Below are 12,107 nucleotides of genomic sequence, written 5' to 3'. Positions count from 1 at the left end.
TTTGGTAATTATTTTGCCAATAATTATACTACTTTTTTTAATTCCTAAATTACTTACTTGAAATGTGTCATTGATGTTATGGTTCATAGTAGAATCGCACAATTATGCATGAACTAAATAACTGTCTCTTAGAAATCTTTTTTTTACAGCTTTCGCACTCGGTAATTGGTTTATATTGAAATATGTTTTTCTCACATTTAAAACACTTACTAAATCGTTGGTGAAGATTGCTGTTACGTCTTATTAATACACTATGTTCGCTATGGAATGTAGCGTGAAGATCTGTAAAGTGATTAAGGTCTATTTGTGGAAGACTGCAAGTAAAACAAACTAAGTACATCATCATCATCAATGGGCACGCCTACTAAACTTTCCCGGTTATTCAAATATTTAAATTGTACTGCTATGCATTCTCCCGTGATACATAAAGTACATATTCTGTATACGGCACATCATCAATAAAACTTGATACCGCGCTGTTTGAAACCGGCATAAATACTGATTGCTTTTTTTACTTCATAAGGGGAAAAAAATCAAATTATATGTAAAATTTGTTTAACTGTTTTGATGTTCTCGACCATGGGATGAAAGAAAATTCTTTCAATTATCAGAAAAAACAAAATAGGTAGTTTGCTTATTTCTTGTCACTATTTGTACTAATTCCATTTTTTTTTTATTCCTTGAAATGTTTCATTGATGTTTGAAGAATCAGTCAACATTGAATCTGCAGCCATAGCCTTTTGTTTGGATTACTTCTTTCTTGGATTATTATGTTGGGGTTGAAGGGGAAGTTTTTTCGTATTTTAAAGAAAATATTTGAATTCATTTATAAAAATATGTGTTTAATATTAATCAATTATATATACTCCTTTATTTGTTGCACTTGTTGCCATCTTTCAGGTAACCCGTGAATTCCTGTTTTGTAGAAGTTCTCGTCCTGGAGTTAAAGTAGTCAGCAACTGCCTTAGAAACACTTTCAAGACTTGAATTTTTTTCCAGTTAGATAATTTTGCAGAGATCTGGACAGGTAATAATCAGATGGTGCAATGTCAGGTGAATACGGTGGGTGACTAAGGACTTCCCATCCTAACGCATTCAGTTTTCGTTACTGCGTAACCATTGCAGTATGCGGTCGAGCATTATCGTGGTGGAACACTATTCCTTTTCTGGACGCTAATGCTGGCCTTTTTTCTTTAATAGCTGCATTCAATTTATCCAGCTGATTGCAATACAGATCCGGGTTGATGGTTTTTCCCTGTTTCAGCAACTCGTAGTACACTGGACCTTTCCTGTCCCACCACAAACAAAGCAGTACTTTTCGTTGATGGATACTTGGTTTTGGTATCCAACTGTTGCTGATGATGTTCCTGGTTTGCAGTAAGATTTTTTTCTCTTAATATTCTCGTAAAGAATCCACTTTTCATCTCCTGTAATCAGCTTGTCCAAAAACGGCTCCACATTACGTCTAATCAGATGTGATGAACACATTCTTACATGATCAGACAAATTCTTTTCCGTTAATTCATGTGGAACCCAAACACTTTGCTTTAACACAAGCCCAAGAGATTTAATGTGATCTCCAACAGTAGTATGGTGAATGCCAAACTCTTCTGCAATTTCTCGACTTGTTAAATGTGGATTATTTTCCAACATGGATCGCTGAACATCATTATCGATCTTGGATGGTCGTCCAGATCGATCACTTTCTTGGTGGCTCAGATCCGCGGAACGAAATTTGCTAAACCATCTTTGACAAGTACGAACATTTACAATATCTTTTCCAAATACCGCACATAAATTTATACATGCAATTTACATACATTTACCGATGCGTTGCTTCCTTTTTGGAATTCATACAAAATGCAGTGTCGTAAATGCACTTTATCTACTGACATGTTTTTCACTTTAAATATCACAAGTAAATGATGAACGGTAAAAAAGGACTCATTTTATATTATACAGCAGCTAAAAAAACAAAAAAAAAATCCGAATAACTCACTAGCCAGATGTTTTTTTTATTTAAAAGAAAAATAACCTGCCTATTTAAAGTTTTTCTGTTTCTAAATTCTTTACTAGCCCTTTAGAAATAAAGGTAATTATTGATTTTTTAGCATTCTTTGGTTTACAATTTTCATAAGGAGATAAAGCCACAAGAAGCAATGCTGGTATCGTCTGCTTGGTGTCTACGAATGCTGTAAGATCGAATACTCTTTCATTTTCCCTTCCTACTTCACATTCTTCATGCTCTAGTTATTCTGCTTCTAAATTCTTTACTAGCCCTGTACAAAATTGCATTAAGGGGGGGCAGTATGAGAAAATAAACGGTTAAAGATTCAAATTTGAATTTATTGAGCAGAGGAGTAAGGGTGGGGGACACCACCAACACATGAAATACCTTTGGAAACTTAAAAACTTAATTTTATTGGTTCAAATTGAAGAACAATTAATACAATTGCGCTAAATGAAATATTTCTTAATAATACGCACAGGGCAGTTAACAACAAATGTCCAAGACAGTTAATATTAAATGGGAAATTCTTAATAATACACACAGGGCAATTAACAATAGTTTCTTCTGCTATAATCGTTTAACACATGAAAAAACCCCAGACGGTGTGGCAGGCAGATTGGCTCAATAGTAAAGATATATGGACTTAAGGACATTAGTTTTTATCTGTTGTACAATGTTCTTACTTCCGTTAATTCCACTATCCCATCAATTACGTACAGTTTTATAATCACAACACCCACAGACACAAAGTTCCTTTTTGCTTGGGGACGCCACAAGATGGCCGGACACACACTTTTTTCGGCTTGTTACTTCCTAACATACGCAATATCTCTCTTTCGTCACAAGGGGGGCACATCTCCTGCATCGCACCAGCCACCAACCCCCACTCCTTGCACAACACCAATACTGCCAACCAAGGGCCGATGCTGACAGAAAATTCTGACCCAGGGGGGCCGCAACCAGTGCGGGGACCAAACAAGCCCTTTAGAAATAAAGTTAATTATTGATTTTTTAGCATTCTTTGATTCACAATTTTCATAAGGAGATAAAGCCACAAGAAGCAATGCTGGTATCGTCTGCTTGGTGTCTGCGAATGCTGTAAGATCGAATACTATTTCATTTTCCCTTCCTACTTCACATTCTTCATGCTCTAGTTATTCTGCTTCTAAATTCTGTAGTTGCCCTGTAGAAATACCTGTTATTCTGAATCCTCTCTATATCACTCTTTGTACATACATTAACTAATCGCATCTCTAATTTATTCTCCAACACGTTCCCAATATTCGATAATAAGTCTTCGTTAGCCGACATTTTTTTAGAGCTACGTGTGTTCATAGGTTCACTTATACAGACAAAGAGGAATCACTTTATATATCCATTATAACTTTTTGTTTTTATCTACTATATATAAATTGATCTCTTTTTGCTTGCTTCTGTTGGTTTTACTTGACCCTTTAGTTAGATACTGCCAGCGGCCAATGGGTGCGTCACTAATTGTATTGCAGACTGCATCTGCTGCGACTCCTAAACAAGGAATTTCCTCGTATAGATAGTGATAGTATATCATAAAGTTTATGATAAACACAAGAGTTTACATCATATATAAAAATAGAAAGAAGATTACTATTGTTTGTGTGCATAGTGGTGTAATAACAATTCCAAATAACCCCTTTAGGAGGCGGCATGAGCAAGTTGCAATATTTAATACAAAAGTTGTAATGTGAATAGGTATTAGTGAATAATATTTCTAGACCATTATTGGAAAGAATGTTTATTTTATAATAACACATTTTAATAGTTATTTTAAATGATTTAAAATGTTGTAATAATAAGGACAATACAAGTCTGTATAACATTTTTTATAAGTACTTATGGAACAATAGGAGAATAAAGTAAATAATTTACATTTGATTGTTTTAGGTATTTCGAATTGGGAAATATCGCTCCTTTTATTTAAATTTGAACATATTTTTATCAAGCTTATATCCAAAAGTGACAGTGGTTGAAAATACCTCTCTTCAAAAGCATATTGTAAACAAAGATTGAATAATGTATGCATGTTTCCTGTATTTACCTCATAGTCATATCACAATTAGAGATAATTGCCTTAAGGCTTGCGATTTTCAATGAAGTTGAGATATCAACAAATTTTACTATAGGAATTATATAATCGTTGTGAATTATACAACAACAAATATTATTTATTCTCAATGAATAATCATAGTTACTCAGCGTTAAAGCACCTCTTGGTTGAAATCTAAAGATAAAAACAGTTGAACTGTTTCTAAAAGCCATACATGGAACACCATTCACTATGACAAATTTTAAAGAGTCATTTGTTGATATGATTGGTATAAATCTCCGCGAATAAAAATTCTCGGTGTTTACAAAAATGTGGTTTTCGGTGAGTTCCTTTTCAATGACCAGTGCTGCAATATTGGCATTGTTAAATGCTTGTAGAATTTGTCTAACTGTTCTGATGTTCTCAACCAGAGGGTGAAAGAAAATTCTTTCAATTATCTGTGACACAAAAAGTGAGTTTGGTTATTATTTTGCCAATAATTATACTACTTTTTTTAATTCCTAAATTACTTACTTGAAATGTGTCATTGATGTTATGGTTCATAGTAGAATCGCACAATTATGCATGAACTAAATAACTGTCTCTTAGAAATCTTTTACAGCTTTCGCACTCGGTAATTGGTTTATATTGAAATATGTTTTTCTCACATTTAAAACACTTACTAAATCGTTGGTGAAGATTGCTGTTACGTCTTATTAATACACTATGTTCGCTATGGAATGTAGCGTGTTTTGTTTGGATTACTTCTTTCTTGGATTATTTTATATATATATATATATATATATATATATATATATATATATATATATATTTCTAATTAATATTACAATATTACGAGTATATATATCTGTATAAGAATGAATTAAATTTATTACAATAATGATTAAGAAAAAATATAAGTATACAATATTTTCTTTATGTTTGAATATAAGTCAAATAACAAAAATATTCACGTAAGAGTTTCATAACAAAAACCATAGGCTTTAGTATGTGTTCAGTTGCGATTAGACTGTTGGACAGGTAACATCTAGTCTCATATTTTTTCAAATTTCTCATTAAAAATAACTCTGATTAATGTGAAAGTTTGTGAGAGGTATCGTTAGTAATTTAATAACTTGGATATTAAATTTCAACAAATTCTAACGAGTGGTTTTCGTTTAATTCGACGAAGACTGAAGGTCATCTTTTTGAAAGAAGAGTGAGCATAGGTGAGTTTTGTGTTGGTGGGGGTTATGTGTTGGACTGTAGGGGTTCACCCTCTCCTCCCTTTCCCCCACTACATAGACTACCCTAAGGTATAATGATGCTCTCTAACTGTGTTGAGGAAGGAGAATGCTCGAATATGATAACTGATCTAAACATGTCAGATGAATTTGTAGAAGTGCCTTTTAGAAGAAAAGCAAAAAGAAAATTTTACACCCTTTCTCCGGAAATGGCCTCTAAAGGGATAAAAACTTCTAACAAATACATAGCTCTTTCTGATTCTGAGGAAGATGAAATGGTAACCGCACCTTTTGAAAGTCCTAATACTTTTTCTAAAACTAAGAAGGTAGCATTTAACATGCCCCCAATAGTTATGTACTCCCAATTTAGAAACCATAAGGCATCTATGGAGTCAATAAAGCCTAAACTCAAAGGTGAGATTGAATTTAAAGTCAAACGAGATCGTGTCATTGTTTATACCCAATGCATTGAGGACTACCGCTTCTTTGAACAGTATCTGAATAAGGCTTCTATTGAGTATCATACCTATCCTATTAAAACAGAAATAGGCCATAAAATGGTAGTTAAACTGCCTTCTGCTATAACCGCTGAAGAAATAAAAGAGGATTTACAGAGCAAAAATCTGAAAATTGAAAATGTTATTCAATTTCAAAAAAAAAAAGGGGCTGATGAGCAAAGTGTTCAAAAATACCCAACATATCTTGTGAGTTTCACAAAAGGTACACTAATGAGGGACATATTGGCTGTTAGAACGATTGCTTATTGCCGTGTTCACTGGGAGAAATATAGAAGCAGAAATATAGTTATGCGTTGTTTTGGGTGTCAAAGTTATGGGCACTCAATTTTGTATTGCAAAAGGAAACTTAAATGTGAAAATTGTGCTAAAGAGCATCTGGTCAAAGATTGTAAACTAACTGAAACTGAAACTAATTTGTATGTTTGTGCGAATTGTGGAGGTAAACATCGTTCATCTGACACTAACTGTGAAGTCCTCCAGTTTGTAGAAGCCAGAAAAAATGCCAAAAATAAACTACAAGGAATACCCAAAACATTTGCATTGAACAATATTGAATTTCCTCAAATTAGAAGTGAGTATCAACATCCTACAACTAGCGCTAACAATGCCTGGACAAATAGGACAAACAAAACACTCCAGCGATCACCAGAGACTCAACAACAGCAAGAAAACTTTAGTTTAGCCACACTTATACAAGATCTGCGAAGTTGTTTTGATTTCAAAAAAATTGTAAACACTGTTACAAATACTGTAAATAAATTAAAAAGCTCACCTGATTCAATATCCAAATTGTTGATTATAACGGAAGCTATTTTTTCATTTTTTGATTAATGTGTTCTAACTCTAATTATTATATGAACAATGATTGTAAAATACTTGTTTGGAATGCAAACTCTGTAAAAACTAAAACACATGAACTGACACCTACACTTACTGAACTAAACATAGATATCTGTGGCATAGTGGAGACTAAATTAAAACATACTGACACACTGACCATCCCAAACTATAGACTGTACCGCAATGACAGAAATTCTAGAGGAGGAGGTGTAGCACTTGCTATCAAACAAAATATTGACCACGAATACGTTCAACTAACGCAGGTAAAGTCCATGGAGGTCATTGGCATAAAAGTTTACTTTCAAAATAAAACAATAATATTTATAGCTTGTTATAAACCACCTAACAGAAGAATCATTTCAGAGGAATTAATTAATCTTGTAACTATGTTTGACAAGGTAATCATTATGGGTGATTTAAACGCCAAACATGTAGCCTGGAACTGTCCCTGCAATAATGCTGATGGCGAACTAATTCTCGATCTGTCCCTTGATTACAATTTCAACATTGCTGCCCCAGAACACTATACTTATTTTCCGTCTCCTAGTCATCGTCCCAGTATTATTGATATTGCTCTAGTTAGGAATGTCTCGCACTATACCGATCCTGTTTCTCTAAATATTTTAAGCTCCAATCATAATCCGATATTCTTTAGTGTCCTAGCAAACAAAGTAAAACTCCCACCTAAGTACATTTTTGATTTTAAAAAGGCAAATTGGGAAAATTATAAGAAATATATAGATAAAGAAATAAATCTCTTGAGAAATATTAACGATAAAGATGTATTGGAGAGTGAAATCTTACAGTTCTCCTGGCTAATAAATAGAGCGGCAATTGCCTCTATCCCGTTACGTAATAATGCGTTGTACCCTAAGACATTGCCTGATTCAATAGGTAATTTAATAAAATTTAAAAACAAGATACGTAAGTTATATCAAAAATACAGAGGAAGTGCTTGTAAAAAACTGCTTAACTTTCTTCAAGTTTTAATTAAAAAGATATTGATCTGGTGGAGAAACACTGAATGGAAAAAATATTTGTCCTCAGTAGACACACGTGACAATAGTCTGTGGAAGGTGACTAAGAGGTTTAAATCTAGTAGAGACTATGGTGAGTTTCCGCTTAGTGTTAACGGAACACAGTTCTATTCCGACAAACAAAAGGCTAATGTTTTGGCTGAACATTTTGAGAAGGTGCATAAACAAAACGATGATCTAAGCACAGCTAGTCACGTTAACAAAGTTAGTCGTTTTGTGCGCAACTTTATCAATAGTCATGATATCAATCCCGAAATATGCTCGCTTACTTCCCCTAAAGAGGTTTCCTCTATAATTAAATCTAGAAAAAATAATAAATCACCAGGATACGATAAAATACAAAACATCCTACTCAAAAACTTACCTCGTAGGGCCATTGTCTTTGTAACTCTACTTTTTAACAAAATCATATGTTTAGGACACTTTCCAGAGAGTTGGAAAATTTCTAAAGTTATAGTAATTCGCAAGCCCGGTAAACCATTTAGTGACCCCGCCAGTTATAGGCCGATAAGTCTGCTGAGTTCGTTGAGCAAAATTCTAGAAAAAGTAATACACACTCGGATCTATAACCACTACAGTAATATGCCGCATTTAAAAGAAGAACAATGCGGATTTAGGCCCGGTATGTCCACTATTACTCAGCTAACTCGTTTAGTTGATGATATTACGACCAATTTTAATATAAAAAAGCACACTGGTCTTGTGTCACTTGATGTTGAGAAGGCGTTCGATACGGTCTGGCACGAAGGGCTACTCTACTGCCTTATTACCTACAATTTTCCCCCATACTTAATAAAACTAATAGCTTCCTATCTAAGCAATAGACAATTTTTTGTAAATATCAATCAGAAAAATTCTTCCCTAAAACAAGTATATGCCGGTGTACCTCAAGGATCAATTCTTGGCCCCATTCTCTATATCATCTTCTTAAACATGTTACCCAACCCTAAAGATGTAAAGCTTGCTTTATACGCCGATGATATGGCTGTCTACACCTCCTCATGGAGGACGGACACCATCGCAAACAGGCTGTCAAGAGCACTTAATAAGATCAATAGGTTTTGTAACAAATGGAAAATAAGAATCAACGATGGCAAGACTGTGGCCATACTGTTTACAAAGCGGAGACCGGTACTTATTAAATCTGTCACAATTAAAAATCTAACAATTCCCTGGAAGACAGAGATTAAATATCTAGGTCTAACAATGGATAGGAGGCTGACTTTCACAGCTCACATTAAAGATCGTGTAAATAAAGGGAAAGCGGCTATCAGGAAATTATTTCCTCTGCTATCAAGGGACTCAAACATTGATACCCCAAACAAGCTGCTAATATACCGTGCAATTGTTAGACCAATGTTATTATATGCCTGCCCTGCATGGAACTTGACCTGTAACACCAACTACAAAAAGCTCCAAATAGTTCAAAACAAATTCTTAAGACTGGCCACTGACTCACCCAGATACACATACATCGAGACGCTCCACAAGAATACTGACTCCACTTACATCAAGGACATAGTAAGAAATAGCACACACAGATTTTTCATCAAACTCCATGACACTGACATACCTATTTACAGCCAGACAGGAACATATGACATCAACATCCAGTACAAACATAACAGAGTCAAGCACATACTTAGCATATAATTTAAAACCATAATTAGATTTCAACATTTTATTTTTCCCTTTTGGAGGTTTTTATTTATTTTCCCTCTAATCAAATTTTGACTCTATTACTATCTTGTGCATATATGAGATAACTGTGCAGGAGTTAGAATACTCATCATTGGTACTCCTGTAAATATTTTGTACATATTCTGTAAATAAATAAATAAATAGTATGTGTAAAATCTTGTGAAATGACCCGCTTGTCATCATTTGCGGAGAGGGAGAGTTTATTAACTTCAAGGGAGAAAACATTGTGCTCCTTCGATCTGATAGATCTCATTATGGGCAACAAGGAAATATTTTCAAATAAAACACGTCTGTAATCTTCGAAACTTATCCGCTTGAGAGTAGTTTTCTCAACTCCTTTGGCACGTTTTTTTTATATTACCATTAACATTGATGGCATTCATTTTCTGCCTTAAGGCAATCACTTCAATAATTACACAGGTCTACAAAATGAAACTTTACTTCTGAAAAGTGATTATATACAATTGAGTACAGCCATTTTCAAAAATAACCCCCCTTTTCTCCTATCACATCAGGTTTTTTTACAAATCGAGAATGAAAAATTCAATGTTAATTGCAAAAAATAAAAAAATCCTTTACAATTGTTAATACAGTTTGATTAAAATGCTGTTGGAAATGCACAATGTTGATTCACTAGAATGTTATTTAATCAATAATAACGTTTTCGTTTGCCTTCCAGTGATCTTCTCTTATGACCTGCTGCAGAGTCTTCTCTTTGAAGCTTCCAGCTGTAATCCGCTATCATTGATAAACTTCTTGGTACCGTCGTTCCATCTCCCGGATGTCCTGATGGAAGCGTTCGCCTTGTTCCTCGCTCACCGCCCCCAGATTCTCAGGAAATACATCCAATTGGGAAAATAGAAAGTGCACCTTAAGACTCATGTTGCATCCGAGATTTCTGAATTTCTCAAGCATTGTGGCTACTAATTTTGCATAGTTAGGATCTTTGGTGTTTCCTAAAAACTTCTTAGTTACATCTATAAAGGCGTGCCAGGCTTCTTGTTCTTCAAGAGTCATTGTAGCTTCAAACTCCTTATCTTTCATTACACTTCTGATTTGTGGTCCTACAAAAATACCTTCTTTTATTTTTGCTTCTGAGAGAGAAGGGAACTTGTTGCAAAGGTATGAAAACAATTGCCCTTTTTGTCGAGGGCTTTCACATACTGCTTCATCAGACCCAACTATATGTGAAGAGGTGGTAATAGTGTTTTCTTACGATCCACTAAGCGTTTCTGAACAACATTTTTACATCCTGGAGTTAAGGTGGTTCGATCAGCCTATTTTTTTTCTGGCCAATGCTTATCTCTTGCCCGGCTATCCCATTCACACAAGTGACATGGAAATTTAGTATATCCCTGTTGCTGACCTAACAAAATACCGATTACTTTAAGATCTCTACAGACCATCCACCGGATGTCTGTTATATTGTACTTTACCTAAGAGAAGCTTCTTGAAACATTTGGACTGCAGGGTACTTCTAATAATTCACTAAATCTTATGGTAAATAGTTTCAGATGACCTGCCAGGGAAATGATTTCCTTCCTTAGAAATATATCAGCAGATATGAATTTACTTGTCTGAAACGGTGATTGATGACTTAAGGTCTTTGAAGTAGCTTTCTATGCATGAAGTAGTTGACTTTATCTCAGGACCAAAAAAATTTGGCACCATTACTGCCGACCAAAGAGAGTTTGTGACATAAACGTTGCATTGGCATCACGATGGCAGGCAATGAGAACAAATTATCTTCATCCTCATTCTCTTTCAGTATCTGCAGTTGTGTCTTCACAGAACGATATATCTGAGAGAACCAATCGTTCTCAGTATCAGACAGTTCCTACTCCAACACACTTTCATTTTCCCTTCCTATTTCACATTCTTCAGGCTCTAGTTTTTCTGTTTCTAAATTCTTTACTAGCCCTTTAGAAATAAAGTTAATTATTGATTTTTTAGCATTCTTTGATTCACAATTTTCATAAGGAGATAAAGCAACAAAAAGCAATGCTGGTATCGTCTGCTTGGTGTCTGCGAATGCTGTAAGATCGAATACTCTTTCATTTTCCCTTCCTACTTCACATTCTTCAGGCTCTAGTTTTTCTGTTTCTAATTTCTTTACTAGCCCTTTAGAAATAAAGTTAATTATTGATTTTTTAGCATTCTTTGATTCACAATTTTCATAAGGAGATAAAGCAACAAAAAGCAATGCTGGTATCGTCTGCTTGGTGTCTGCGAATGCTGTAAAATCTGTGTTACGCAAAGACAGTACATGTTTTAAAATTCAAAAATCCCTATTTTCAAAATATTTCCATCGAGTTACTGCTTTAATTAAATGGTTACGATACAGTCTTCTGTAACAACTTGGTGTTAGACTGGCGTAGCAAGATTCAACGTACATAATATGTATATATGTACATATTATGTATGAGGGACATTCAAGAATGAAAGAGATATATTGATCTATTTTATTCTGTTTTCGGCTTCTAATTGATCGCGGGAATGATCATAATAACGACAGAAATCATATAAGCTTATATTTTCTAAATGGTCTGGTCGATTTGGATAGTAATAGTTTAGCCACGTGTTCAAATATATAACCATATGGAATTCGCCGGCATATTTTTTAGTTGATTATATCTTTTTAAACATCGTTTTCTATTCTCCCGCAACGTAGCGCTGATATATCTCATATCTTCC

The 12,107-nt window shown here is 34.4% G+C and overlaps 1 protein-coding gene across 1 annotated transcript; it reads right to left on the bottom strand.

Annotated features, from left to right (window-relative positions):
• Nucleotides 1-1,260: 1,260 nt before the first annotated feature.
• LOC141457659 (histone-lysine N-methyltransferase SETMAR-like) lies at nt 1,261-3,322 on the bottom strand. Its single transcript, XM_074135189.1, has 2 exons — nt 3,207-3,322; nt 1,261-1,747 (listed from the first exon to the last, which is right to left on the bottom strand). The coding sequence occupies exons 1-2, from the start codon at nt 3,320-3,322 to the stop codon at nt 1,261-1,263; spliced, it is 603 nt and encodes a 200-aa protein (XP_073991290.1).
• Between the last annotated feature and the right edge of the window lie 8,785 nt (nt 3,323-12,107).

This window comes from Rhodnius prolixus, unplaced genomic scaffold (genome assembly GCF_049639745.1).
Source record: "Rhodnius prolixus isolate KJV_2025 unplaced genomic scaffold, Rpr scaffold_1, whole genome shotgun sequence".
Classification (NCBI taxonomy): domain Eukaryota; kingdom Metazoa; phylum Arthropoda; class Insecta; order Hemiptera; family Reduviidae; genus Rhodnius; species Rhodnius prolixus.
This window is presented reverse-complemented; position numbering and strand designations above follow the sequence as displayed.